The 14,908-nt window shown below is 43.6% G+C and overlaps 1 protein-coding gene across 2 annotated transcripts in view; it reads left to right on the top strand.

Moving 5' to 3' along the window:
• The first annotated feature begins 5,536 nt into the window (after nucleotides 1-5,536).
• Nucleotides 5,537-14,908, top strand: part of LOC137435515 (glycogen phosphorylase, muscle form) — a 47,192-nt gene continuing 37,820 nt past the window's right edge. The window contains exon 1 of one of the 2 annotated variants that reach the window (XM_068129378.2): nucleotides 5,537-6,015. In XM_068129378.2, coding sequence (XP_067985479.2) covers nucleotides 5,773-6,015 — 243 coding nt within the window. In that variant the 5' untranslated portion in view covers nucleotides 5,537-5,772. The remainder of the gene's footprint in view (nucleotides 6,016-14,908) is intronic. The other variant, XM_078784237.1, reaches the window with a different exon arrangement.

Raw genomic sequence — 14,908 nt, 5'->3', positions numbered from 1 at the left:
GCTTTTCTATAATCCTGAGCACTATTTTGAGGCCTTTATTGGATTCCTTGACCCAGAAAACATAGGATTAGCATATTTAATTAAGTCTCTAGGTTGACTAGAAGCCGAGATCGCGCAAAATATGTATTTTATGGCGGCCATTTTGAAAATCCAAAATGGCGGCCATGCAGGTGTCTGTGCAAATGCCAACATTGATTTTCAGATTCTCCATGCTCTGAAGATTCCAAAAATGTACAGGTTTGCTAATCCCAAAATTTTGAAAGAAATTATATTTGTTAACATAGTGAACCTGACTATAAGATCCATTAATAAATTTAAATTGAACAGAAGCGTTTTTTTATATTTAATTCACAATCGCGTAAGATGATGGAATCTCACGATATGTGATCGACATACAAACATCGATTACATTTTGAGTTCATTATCTCATCACCTGGAACACAGACAGTATGATGGACGACGATGCAGAAAGGGTGGGGGATGGTCACGTGGGTTTGCAAAATCATTCAGTTCTCCAACACTACCTTGTAGTTTGTAGCCCAGCTGCAGGATGCTTATTGTTTGTTTCATAAACAATGTGCAATGACGTGCAGTGTTCACGCTGCTATTGACATGGTGATGATTTCCAGGGTTGAAAATGAAAGGCCGACATTGTTGCAGCAGGTAATGGAGAAGGTAGTGATGGCTGTAAAGCCAATGGATTGCGCAATGGTTGTGAGCAACTCAATACCTCCACTCACGCCCCTCAAATTCCCCAGACCCCGTCAGAGTTTAACATGTTATCCTCAGCTGACCCATGAGCACAGTTACTACGTAACATTTATCTATTGATTGATTGATTCATTGATTGGCCCCTAATTATTGTTATAATGATCCTGTCCATTATGACTGCACGATGGAGTTAGGTATAATGCACTCAATGGTGGCAATAAATGAGAAACATGATGGAGGTGTGCGATGTGGAAGGAGGTGAGTGGATAGCAGGTGTGGGATGTGGAGGTGAGTGGATAGCAGGTGTGGGATGTGGAGGGGAGTGGATAGCAGGTGTGGGATGTGGAGGTGAGTGGATAGCAGATGTGGGATGTGGAGGTGAGTGGATAGCAGGTGTGGGATGTGGAGGGGAGTGGATAGCAGGTGTGGGATGTGGAGGTGAGTGGATAGCAGGTGTGGGATGTGGCAGGGAGTGGATAGCAGGTGTGGGATGTGGGGGTGAGTGGATAGCAGGTGTGGGAGATCGAGGTGAGTGGATAGCAGGTGTGCAATGTGGAGATGAGTGCATAGCAGGTGTGGAGTTTGGTGATATGGATTGGATGGGTGATATGGTGTCTGGTGTGTGGATGGGTGATGGTATCTGTTGCTGTGGATTGGCGATATTGTATCTGTTGCTGTGGATTGGCGATATTGTATCTGTTGCTGTGGATTGGCGATATGGTATCTGGATTGTGGATGAGTGATATTGTATCTGGAGTGTGGATGACTGATATTGTATCTGGTGTGTGGATGAGTGATATGGTATCTGGAGTGTGGATGAGTGATATGGTATCTGGTGTGTGGATGAGTGATATGGTATCTGGAGTGTGGATGAGTGATATGGTATCTGGAGTGTGGATGAGTGATATGGTATCTGGAGTGTGGAGGAGTGATATGATATCTGGAGTGTGGATGAGCGATATGGTATCTGGAGTGCGGATAAGTGATATGGTATCTGGAGTGTGGATGAGTGATATGGTATCTGGAGTGTGGATGAGTGATATGGTATCTGGAGTGTGGATGAGTGATATGGTATCTGGAGTGTGGATGAGTGATATGGTATCTGGAGTGTGGATGAGTGATATGGTATCTGGAGTGTGGATGAGTGATATGGTATCTGGAGTGTAGAGGAGTGATATGGTATCTGGAGTGTGGATGAGCGATATGGTATCTGGAGTGTGGATGAGTGATATGGTATCTGGAGTGTGGATGAGTGATATGGTATCTGGAGTGTGGAGGAGTGATATGGTATCTGGAGTGTGGATGAGCGATATGGTATCTGGAGTGTGGATGAATGATATGGTATCTGGTGTGTGGATGAGCCATATGGTATCTGGAGTGTGGATGAGCGATATGGTATCTGGAGTGTGGATGAGCGATATGGTATCTGGAGTGTGGACGAGCGATATGGTATCTGGAGTGTGGATGAGCGATATGGTATCTGGAGTGTGGATGAGCGATATGGTATCTGGAGTGTGGATGAGCGATATGGTATGTGGAGTGTGGATGAGCGATATGGAATCTGGAGTGTGGATGAGTGATATTGTATCTGGAGTGTGGATGAGTGATATTGTATCTGGAGTGAGGATGAGCGATATGGTATCTGGAGTGTGGATGAGTGATATTGTATCTGGAGTGTGGATGAGTGATATTGTATCTGGAGTGTGGATGAGTGATATTGTATCTGGAGTGTGGATGAGCGATATGGTATCTGGAGTGTGGATGAGCGATATGGTATCTGGAGTGTGGATGAGCGATATGGTATCTGGAGTGTGGATGGGTGATATTGTATCTGGAGTGTGGATGAGTGATATTGTATCTGGAGTGTGGATGAGTGATATTGTATCTGGAGTGTGGATGAGTGATATTGTATCTGGAGTGTGGATGAGCGATATGGTATCTGGAGTGTGGATGAGCGATATGGTATCTGGAGTGTGGATGAGCGATATGGTATCTGGAGTGTGGATGGGTGATATTGTATCTGGAGTGTGGATGAGCGATATTGTATCTGGAGTGTGGATGAGCGATATGGTATCTGGAGTGTGGATGAGCGATATGGTATCTGGAGTGTGGATGAGTGATATTGTATCTGGAGTGTGGATGAGCGATATGTTATCTGGAGTGTGGATGAGTGATATTGTATCTGGAGTGTGGATGAGTGATATTGTATCTGGAGTGTGGATGAGGGATATGGTATGTGGAGTGTGGATGAGCGATATGGTATCTGGAGTGTGGATGAGCGATATGGTATCTGGAGTGTGGATGAGCGATATGGTATCTGGAGTGTGGATGAGTGATATTGTATCTGGAGTGTGGATGAGTGATATGGTATCTGGTGTGTGGATGAGTGATATGGTATCTGGTGTGTGGATGGGTGATGGTATCTGGTGTGTGGATGGGTGATTATGGTATTTGGTATGTAGATGGCTGGTATGGTATCTGGTATGTAGATGGCTGGTATGGTATCTGGTGTGTGGATGAGTGATATGGTATCTGGAGTGTGGATGAGTGATATGGTATCTGGAGTGTGGAGGAGTGATATGGTATCTGGAGTGTGGATGAGCGATATGGTATCTGGAGTGTGGATGATTGATATGGTATCTGGTGTGTGGATGAGTGATATAGTATCTGGTGTGTGGATGAGTGATATAGTATCTGGTGTGTGGATGAGTGATATGGTATCTGGTGTGTGGATGAGTGATATGGTATCTGGTGTGTGGATGAGTGATATGGTATCTGGTGTGTGGATGAGTGATATGGTATCTGGTGTGTGGATGGGTGATTATGGTATTTGGTATGTAGATGGCTGGTATGGTATCTGGTATGTAGATGGCTGGTATGGTATCTGGTGTGTGGATGAGTGATATGGTATCTGGAGTGTGGAGGAGTGATATGGTATCTGGAGTGTGGATGAGCGATATGGTATCTGGAGTGTGGATGAGTGTTATGGTATCTGGTGTGTGGATGAGTGATATAGTATCTGGTGTGTGGATGAGTGATATGGTATCTGGTGTGTGGATGAGTGATATGGTATCTGGTGTGTGGATGGGTGATGGTATCTGGTGTGTGGATGGGTGATTATGGTATTTGGTATGTAGATGGCTGGTATGGTATCTGGTGTGTGGATGAGTGATATAGTATCTGGTGTGTGGATGAGTGATATGGTATCTGGAGTGTGGATGAGTGATATAGTATCTGGTGTGTGGATGAGTGATATAGTATCTGGAGTGTGGATGAGTGATATGGTATCTGGTGTGTGGATGAGTGATATAGTATCTGGTGTGTGGATGAGTGATATAGTATCTGGAGTGTGGATGAGTGATATGGTATCTGGTGTGTGGATGAGTGATATAGTATCTGGTGTGTGGATGAGTGATATGGTATCTGGTGTGTGGATGGGTGATGGTATCTGGTGTGTGGATGGGTGATTATGGTATTTGGTATGTAGATGGCTGGTACGGTATCTGGTATGTAGATGGCTGGTATGGTATCTGGTGTGTGGATGAGTGATATAGTATCTGGTGTGTGGATGAGTGATATGGTATCTGGAGTGTGGATGAGCGATATGGTATCTGGAGTGTGGATGAGTGATATGGTATCTGGAGTGTGGATGAGTGATATGGTATCTGGAGTGTGGATGAGTGATATGGTATCTGGAGTGTGGATGAGTGATATAGTATCTGGAGTGTGGATGAGTGATATAGTATCTGGAGTGTGGATGAGTGATATGGTATCTGGAGTGTGGATGAGTGATATAGTATCTGGAGTGTGGATGAGCGATATGGTATCTGGAGTGTGGATGAGTGATATGGTATCTGGAGTGTGGATGAGTGATATGGTATCTGGAGTGTGGATGAGTGATATAGTATCTGGAGTGTGGATGAGCGATATGGTATCTGGAGTGTGGATGAGTGATATAGTATCTGTTGTGTGGATGAGCGATATGGTATCTGGAGTGTGGATGAGTGATATAGTATCTGGAGTGTGGATGAGTGATATAGTATCTGGAGTGTGGATGAGTGATATGGTATCTGGAGTGTGGATGAGTGATATAGTATCTGGAGTGTGGATGAGCGATATGGTATCTGGAGTGTGGATGAGTGATATGGTATCTGGAGTGTGGATGAGCGATATGGTATCTGGAGTGTGGATGAGTGATATGGTATCTGGAGTGTGGATGAGTGATATGGTATCTGGTGTGTGGATGAGTGATATGGTATCTGTTGTTGGTGTAGCGAAGGCATGATGGGCCATTCTCCTGCGCCAAGTTCCTTGTATTTTGAATATGACAATCAATTTTTCGTGAACCTTCAACAGTTTGTTTGTGGTGTCGGAGGGAGTGGTTGGTGTTTTTTTCCTGTGTGCTTTGTAACCCAATCAGCTCATGTTTGCAAAGCTCGTTCATTGGGTGATTGGGTTGGGGTTCGGTCGTGGATACGGCACAACACAGGCATGATGGGCCGATTGGCCTCTTGTGTGAAAGTGTCTTGTGCAACAAACATCAAGCTCGACCTCGTAAATTATCGGCATCAGTGGTGTATTGTTGGGGTTATCGCGTTGAATACGGAATAAATAAACTACGGCGGTCCTCATTAATTAAAGGAGGTGCCCGAATTAGGGCAACGTGACCAAGTGACCTGTTATTGGTGCTTTGCATTTCATTTCCGTTGATGAACCTGCCTAGTAATTAATATACATTGTACACGCCGTGACGTGACATGCATACTGTACCCGCAGTGAATGAAAAAAAAAAGAAGAGGTTTATTGCGCGCATGCGCAGTTGTGCACTTTTAAATGTCAGCGCTTAGGGGGTGGAGCCTGCTATAAATCCCCTAATGATTAACGAGCCAATCGCTGCGTTCCGAGACCGCCTGGACCGCCTTGTCCTACCTTTTTTTTTTTAAATCTGCTCCGGGGAAAACAGCCTCTGTCTGAGGAGCTTGGGCGGGGAAAGGTCTGTGCGTGTTCCGCGGACCGAAGAGATACCAGTTCCCTGCAGCGTCCTCGGTACCGAACGAAAACATGTCGAAGCCTCTGACAGACCAAGATAAGCGCAAGCAGATCAGTGTGCGGGGTATCGTGGGCGTCGAGGACGTGGGTGAGCTGAAGAAGGCGTTCAACCGGCATTTGCATTTCACCCTCGTCAAAGATCGCAATGTCGCCACGACCCGGGACTACTACTTCGCGCTCGCTCACGCCGTCCGGGACCACCTCGTCGGCCGCTGGATCCGCACGCAGCAGCACTTCTACGAGAAAGACCCCAAGGTGAGCGCGTCCACCGCGGGCCCGCTGGAGCCGGAGGTCGTGCTCGCTGAATGGTCCGATGTGCTTCGTCCTTGAGGCCTGACCTTGGCATTTGATTATTACCTTTGTTGGGTCTTGTCCGCCGAACCCTCGCTGGTCGAACATTGAAGGACATTTCGTTGTGATTGCAGAGGATGTTAAATAAAGTGTTGAATGGAGGGACTATGGTGTGTCCTTCGGTTGAAACGTTTCGTCCCCTCTTAAAGGACCAGGCTTCAACCAGGTAAATGGATGAACAGGTAAAGAGAGTGCAATGGCAGGTAATCCTGATGTGGAGCCCCTCCCTTTATATAAGGGATCGTTTCTCTGTGTGCAGCTTTAACATGGAGACTGAAATACGTTTCTCGGCTTCTACTGGACCAAATTGGATGCAAGTTTCAGAAGTTAATGCTTTGTACGTTGAGCTAATATGTTACAAATTTCAGCAACGTCCGTTTATGCATTCTTGTTATATTTAGAAAACCCTCGAAATCACGTTGGTGTCTGTCCGTCCTTCTGTCCGCTCGTCCAAAATGTGTTGGCGCTCATATCTCAAGGACTATACATTGAAACTAGATGAAACGTAGAATATACATCGGCCAATAGGTCTAGTTAATGGCTTTCAAAACAAATTCCACCTAAGTGCTATAGTTTTTGCTTTAAAATTAAATATAAATATATATAAATGTATGTACATAAATAAATATATAAAAATACATGCACTTTATAACTTCAAAATGTTATTACCCAAATATAACATGTTGGCCCAAAGGCCTAATGTATAAAGCATCAGACTCCCAAGTTGGGGCTGTGGGTTCAAATCCCATCTGGGTTGAATATATTTTTCCCCTTTTTGAAATCTTTTATATCTTGAATAAAGTATTGTATGATGAACAAATGCATTTTGTTCATATTTAAAATTTATCTTGGGTAAAATGCCAGGGGCATAGAAAAGGCCCCTTTACATGGGATGTGCCATGTGGAAAACTACAGAAAAGAAGGGACATTCTTGGGTAAAATGCCAAGGACATGAAAAAGGCCCCTTTACATGGGATGTGCCATGTGGAAAACTATAGAAAAGAAGGGACATTCCATTGCTTGTAGGAAATGTAAAACAATACAAAATAACGGGCATTCAAAAATTTTCGTGTGCATGCTGGACTACCCTTGTGTTCTGAGGAGGAACCAAGTAATGCTCTAGGAAAGTTCATATAAAGGAGCACGAATTTGATTCATAGAGCTCCATGAAGAAGTAAATATTTTATTTGCCAGATGTAGGGGCACCCCTTTTTATGAACTTTTCTGGACCATTACTTGGTGCTATATACTGTATAATTATGTATATATACCATGAAAATACGTTTCTCGGCTTCCACTGGACGAAATTGGATGCAAATTTCAGAAGTTAATGCTTTATACGTTGAGTTAATAAGTTCCAAATTTCAGGAACGTCCGTTTATGCGTTCTTGAGTTGTATTTAAAAAACCCTCTAAATCACATTGGTGTCTGTCCATCCATCCGTCCTTCTGTCTCTGTCCATCCGTCCTTCCGTCTCTGTCCATCCGTCCACCCAAAATGGCTTGGTGCTCTCGTATAAAAATCTCGTATAATTTATCTTTTAGCCCCAGAACTAAACTATGTTTGCTTATTTATTTACTTATTTTTAATGGACCTCACAGCACATGCACCTCCCAAACACGTTGAGCACTATGGGTCACTCCAGGATGATCTCGGCATGGATTGAAATGCAATCAATGTGAGAGCTAACAAATCCCTCCACCCCTGTTGTACTTGTATGGGCAGTTGGTGAGCTCTCTTGTGAGCATTCTTCCTGCCGCATTTTTCTGTAATTGTTTTTGTGCTTTTTGGCAAGTAGCAAATACATAGTTGACTTTGTGGTTTGTGTCAGGGCAGTAGTTTTATTGGTTTTGTCGGGTCTTTCACTGGTAAACTGCCTCTTGTCGAGATAGTGATTTTTTTTTTTTTTTTTTTTTTTTGTATACAGTCGAGGCTCATGGAAGAGCCACAACCCTGAACGAATCAGGACACATGACAAAAGGAAGAGTATAGAGAAGGGGGTGAGTTGGGCAGGGAGGGGACACCAACAGTGGAGTTTAAGGACAAAATAGAGGGAGACTTGGACAAACAATGGGGTTGGGGGAGGGTAGGAAAGGATGCATTGGGTGGACAGGATGGATAAGTTGAGGTCCATAATTCTGGTCATTGCTGAGTTTTTATACTCAGATGAAAATCCCTCTGTTTGTGGATACATTTCAGGGTGTTTCCAATGTCTGGAATCAAAGAAAATATTTTTAATTTATTTTATTTTTTGGATGAGACGGTCTTTGGGGGGTATTTAGCACCTTGTGTAATGCCTCCACATTGTTTGGATTTAGCGCCACTTGACTATTTGGGGACACCTGAAATCAGCGGTTTATATGAGATCACAAACTATTGACTGTCTGGAGAATGAAATCAGAAACTAATGTGCTAAGAACGTTCAAATAAACCTACATACAGGAACTTGTGTGTGTATGTGTGTTAGTGGCTAGCAATTTGAGAAATTATAATAAATATTATTTATTATAATATTTAATTATTATATAATAATATAATTATTATATAATTATATATTATATAATTATATAGAATGGGGGGGGGGGGAGAATGCCAGGGGCAGAGAAAAGGCCCCTTTATATGGTATGTGCCATGTGGAAAACTATAGAAAAGGGACATTCCATAGCTTGTAGAAAATGCCAAACAATAGAAAAGAAGGGATATTAAAAAAAATCTCGTGTGCATGCTGGATTACCCTTGTGTTCTTAGGAGGAACCAAGTAATGCTCTAGAAAAGTTCATATAAGGGGCACGAATTTGATTCATACAGCTCCATGAAGAAGTAAATGTATTTTCAATTCAGTTACAGTCGCTTTGTTTCAAAGGGACCATTTGATTCACACAGCTGCAGGAAGAAATTTGCAATCCAGTTAGTCTCACACATGCACATTATCTTGTGTGTTTTTATTTTCAAGGTACACAAAGAAAACTTTATGTACTGATGAGTTTTAACCTATATGTGTATTGCAGCTCTTAATATGAACTTGTGATTGGCTTAGTCAATCTAAGCCTGGCTTATTAGCCCTGGTGTTGGCTTAGCGGTTAGGGTACAGTCTTGGGATCCTAGGATCCTGAGTTCGAATCCCGGTCGATCGCTGAATTAACGCCAGGGGGGTTGACTCAGCCTGTCATCCTTCCGAGGTCGGCAAATTGAGTACCAGCTTGCTGGGATGAATGATCCCGGTGTGTACCCCGATTTAGAATAGGTACAGCGTATCCCTGCGCATCGTAAGAGCGTGACCAAGGGTTGGCGTCAGGAAGGGCATCCGGCCATAAAAACATTGCCTCAAACAGGGAACCATGATTATCATGGGGCATGCAAGGCCAACCCCCATTCTAGGGGGAAAAATGGCATTAAAACCGATCATTCATTTCATTCATTGAAGTGTTGGGTTGAATGAATCCCCAGATCAACGGTTTATCCCATTTGCCACGTTTTGGTGTGCTCAAGTCATGTTACTCTGTGCGTATGGGACTCGTGCTCCAACCAGCATGGCAAATTGTGCATTATTGCACAGTCCTTGCACAGTCCTTGCACAGCCCTTGCACAGTCCTTGCACAGTCCTTGCACAGTCCTTGCACAGTCCTTGCACAGTCTATCTATTTGCTGTCCCCTTGTATTTTCGTCTCAGTAAGGTGTTTGCTTGGTGAGCGTGCCTGCACCTCCAAAAGAGGAGTGTGGATGCTTAGCCAAACATAGCTACTTGCAGGCGTCTTTCTGTCCTACTCCCTCGGTGTTTCTTCTGTTGGACCGTGGCACACCTTTGCCTTCAAAGGAGTTCAGCTGTTCAAAGTGTGCTGACCTTTGATTTGTTAAAGGATACGAGTACCTTCACGATTATTTTCAAATGTCATGCTTCAATGCCTATGTGGCAAATGTATGCAGTGGCTATAAGAACTGTATGTTGCGGAGAAGATAGCCATGGCTCGCTCATGTAGATGTTTATTAGGGAATAAGGGATGTGTGCTAAACTTCCTGTATCTGAGGAAAATTGCAGAACTCCAGTTTGCTCGGTGTCCCCACAGATCAGGGTGGATAGTTTTCTCAAGTTGGATCTCCTTTGGGAGTCGATATGTTGGATGACCTCTTGGTTAACCATAAGTTAACTGCAATGCCACAGCAAACCCAATTACATGTAAACACCAACTTCATACCCACAATAATTTTGTGTCGGTCTATGTTGCTTTGATAAGTCGATGGATTTGGGTCTTTTTTTTTTTGCTTCTTTTTTTTTAGTGCAATAGTGGGCTTGACTGGTTGGGGGGGGGGGGGAGGGGATGGGGGAGGGGGGAGGGTGGCAAACCCACATCCGTGGTACCCAAAATTGTAATATTTTTCTCAGTGGGTCCGTAGTAATATGTACGATATTGTTGTGACATCCAACATGCTCCCATGACACAGGCTCTGGGAACCTGGACTTTGCTCACGTTTACAGTGTGGATGATCTCCCCCCCCCCCCCCCCCCCCCCACCCCTGGTCTGTATCCCTCCTCCCACCCACCATTCATCGACTTTCGCCTCCCTCACCCCCTTTTCCCTTTCTTTTCTCCTGAGTGGGAGATAAATGCAAAGAAGGTTTTGCTGTTGCTGGGAAATCCGCTCGTGCTTGGCTCCGTAGCCTTGCTGCAGTGGTGATGTCACCGTTCCTGTTGCTGCAATGCGGACACGGTCCCCTTTTATTTAAAATATATCGAACGGCTCAATTTCTCCATCAATTGTGCTGCTCCGTTCTTTGACCCATAATTTGTATTCACTTATTTTGTGGCAAACTGAGCTGCTTCACATCTGCTGCTGGTTCCATTTTCCTTTGTTCTCTCCTCCTTTGGAAATAAATAAATAAAACAAATTCCCTTCCATTGCCCACAGTGTGTGTGTGTGTGTGTGTGTGTGTGTGTGTGTGTGTGTGTGTGTGTGTGTGTGTGTGTGTGTGTGTGTGTGTGTGTGTGTGTGTGTGTGTGTGTGTGTGTGTGTGTGTGTGTGTGTGTGTGTGTGTGTGTGTGCGCGTGTGTGTACACGTATGTATATATATATACATATATATATATACACACACACAGAAATATCGAGGGTCACAGAAGACCACAAAGGGTATCTGAAGCGGAGGAGAATGGCAATGGTCAGAAGGTTGAAGGAAAAGTGGAGAGGAACAAAGTTATTTATCAAACTTGGATTTTTGTCAATTGTTGAAATGTGTGAAAACATTGACCTTGACATCACACCATGTGAAAGCGTCATCCGCTTTGGTATGTCTGCGATAATTGCAGACTCCTTGCCTTTAAGCAACTTCCTCATCTCTAACATGGCAGGCTTTAACTTTGTAAGCCCAGTTACACCTATAGACCTCTCTCCTGATCTACACCACAAGGGATCTTACCTTTGTTAGCCCAATTACAGCTGTTGACCCTCCTGATCTTCAAATGGCTTGGGAGAACTTAAAATTTTGTAAGTCCTTTCACAATGTTCCTTTGAGGTGCTGCCATCTCGGACGGGCAATCAAATATTTTATTTTTTGGTAAATTGATGTACTCTTCATACACACTTGTACAGATTGTAATTTTGTTATTTTTATTGAGGATTAACTTGATAACCCCGTTATCCCAGCCTGACCTAGGGCTGTCCTTCTGGTGTTTCACAGCCGAGGGTGTTGCATCATTGAGTCCGTCGTGCTTGGGGGACGGGTCATTAAGCTGGTTGAACCAAACGCTTGCATTTGCTCTAGGATAGACAGCTTATCGGTGAGTGTGCATATCTGTAGGCCATCCTGTTATCCCTTGCGCCTAGCTAATTTTAGTTTAAATTCAAAATGGGTCATTGTTAATACTAGCAACGGTACCCGCCCTATGGGCGGGGCTTCAATTGGGAGGCCCAAATGAAAAGGTAAAATATCAGAAATTGAAGGCTTTGTTATTTTAAACGATTCATATAAACATCCGTTAAATCATATCGCACGCAAATCATCAAAATCTAAACAGTATCTTACTATAATTCACCAAATGTCCCATTAATCCGGCAGCTAAGCTAAATATAGCATAACAATTGTGCATTTTGTGAGGAAAGCACCAAATTTGGCACACTAGTAGACTATCATATTATGAAAAGATCTGGATATTGGGCCATCTCAGATTCAGAGATTTGATTTTTGCAAGATTTGCAGATTTGCAAGCTGAGATTGCAACGCCAGGGACGGCCGACTCCTTCCTGCGAGCTGCCCACGTCACCCGCACAAGAAGAGCTCATCAAATCACTGCAGCGGCACTGCACATCCTGCAACACCGTGCGTATGAACGCCACTGTATGACATATGCTGATGATGCAGAAGACTTGCCTGAGTTCGAAGACCGGTGTCACCAGAGAGGGGAAGACATTCCCAACTTTCAGTACTGGGCAACTGTGCTGGAACTAGAGATGTTGGTACTGGTCTACGTGCGTTCTCTGCGGCAGGCTTCATTCACGATGTACCTTGATGCCCTGACGGAACTGGTCCCATGGTTCCATGCCTTCACACACACTATGCCAGGTGGGTCCCTGTTCACCTGAGGGACATGGTTGCACTCCCAATGAAGCACCCAGATGTAGCCAGAGAATTCAGGGCTGGCAACTTCACTGTACAGAAGGCGAAGAAGGTGTTCTCTTCGATCCCAATTGAATCGTAATCTTGCAAAAATGAAATCTCTGAATCTGAGATGGCCCAATATCCAGATCTTTTCATAATATGATAGTCTACTAGTGTGCCAAATTTGGTGCTTTCCTCACAAAATGCACAATTGTTATGCTAAGTTGCCCCACTACATAGTGATCGATACACTGTGATCGTGAATTGTGATCGATAATCATGTACACAATCGCTATGTCGTATGTACTCCCAATACGTGTTTCCTTCAGTTGAAATGGGTTAGAATTCTCTCAAGCAGGGATTCAACCCGTGTCCTTATAAAAGGTCTTTGTCCGAGGTCACCGAGTTCGTGCAGCGATCGGTGCAGCCGTTTGTGCTGCACCCGGGAAAACAACATCGTCACAATGGGAACAATGAACGTTATGCGGGAGTCCAAACCTGAGAATGCTGGAGACTAAAGCTGAAATTGGGAAAACGAAATAGCCTATTTTACTCCTGGAGATCCCAGGATTATCCACCCAAAATATCTTTGCGATCGATTGAGCAGTTTTTACGGTACCTTCGAACAGACAGACAGACATTTGGCGAATTATAGTAAGATTAATGGAGATTGTCGAAGAGCAAGACCTTCCAGTGTTGAAAAGTTTGCCATGGATACATCAAATTGTCAATTTCATTAAGATTAACATTGATGATCTTGATCAAAGCTTGGGGCAATCAGATTAAAATTGAGATTTTTCAGATGAAAGTTGATGATATTCGAAGTTTGACCTTGAGTTGACCTTAAAAATAGTTGGTTTCCCAATTTCTTGACTCGATATGCAAATGCTGTGCAATTTTCAAGTCTGATGAAAAATGGAGATTTTAGAAATTTGACCTCCAGGTGACCTTTGACCTCAAAATCAATAGGCTTCTCAATTTTGACCTCTACAACTTGGTGAAGTTTGACAATCGGTTTGGAATTGTGTGTGACCTGTAGGCGAGTGACAAACAAACAGACAGAATAACAAACTCAACCGACCAATATACTTGAAAAATCTTCGATTTTGCAAGTAACAAAAAAACATCGAAGATACAGGAAGGAAGTAGCAGAAGACAGGTAAAATGCGATTAGACCTCAAAGATGTAGAAAGTAGGAATTGACATTTCTCTTGAAGCTGAGTAGATTGTAGGTTAATGGGAACAACATGTTACAGGTAGTGAATTCCAGAACGAAACAGCACAAGGGATAAAACTATCTGCATAGCCTTTCGTTCTGCACATTGGATCAGCTATCATGTATCGGCGAGTGGAGATGGCAAACTGAGTCTTGCTTCCAAACACTCGTATGGGAGGAACCAGGTTAGAAAGTCCAACAGAACATTACACAGGTACAGAACAGCCTCAGGAGGTAATTACCTCTGCGCTCGATAAAGACGACCAACTCGCATGGAAGCACTCCAAGGAATACCAGAAACGTACTTATCCCAATAGAGGTTCAGGTATGTCGAGTCTCCTCGGGCAATGATGGCGTGTTTGCCATCGTATTGCCTTTCTATGGATGGTACACGAGGGTACGTGTGTGGTATAGAACTGGGTGGCACCAAGGACAGCGCCCTGTGGAACACCAGAATTGATGGAGCAAGTAGAAGATTATATCTCAAATAATTCTAATTGCTCTGGCCGACAAGTCAACACTAGAGGCCTATACATACTGTTGCCTTCATAAGGCCAATGATGCAAAGCGACTCCAATCTTTCGATACATTATCATCCTTTTGACAGTCTCTTAGGTTGTTTTACACTGAACAGAGACCATTAGTGGGGGCACGGTGATTGTGAATATAACACTTATGAAGATGTTAGGCTTACCAAAATGGCGGATGTATTTTTTTTTGCAGATTACAGTTGTGGTTGACGTCAGGCCAGCTGTCCAACCAATGGATAAAGAGCGGACATGCATACATTTTTTTTTTAATTTTATTATCATTTTTTATGGCTCCGCTGACGAAGTCGCCAGAAGAATTATGTTTTTGGTTTGTACGTCCGTCCTTGCAGGCTAAACCTTGTTTTTCTCCGCAACCATATTATATGTCCGATTGAGACTAAACTTTCAGGGTAGGAGTGATACCCATGCAGAATGTTTTTATGATAATTGTGATGTCATA

This window comes from Myxine glutinosa, chromosome 9 (assembly GCF_964187855.1).
Source record: "Myxine glutinosa chromosome 9, kmMyxGlut1.1, whole genome shotgun sequence".
Lineage (NCBI taxonomy): Eukaryota > Metazoa > Chordata > Myxini > Myxiniformes > Myxinidae > Myxine > Myxine glutinosa.
This window is presented reverse-complemented; position numbering and strand designations above follow the sequence as displayed.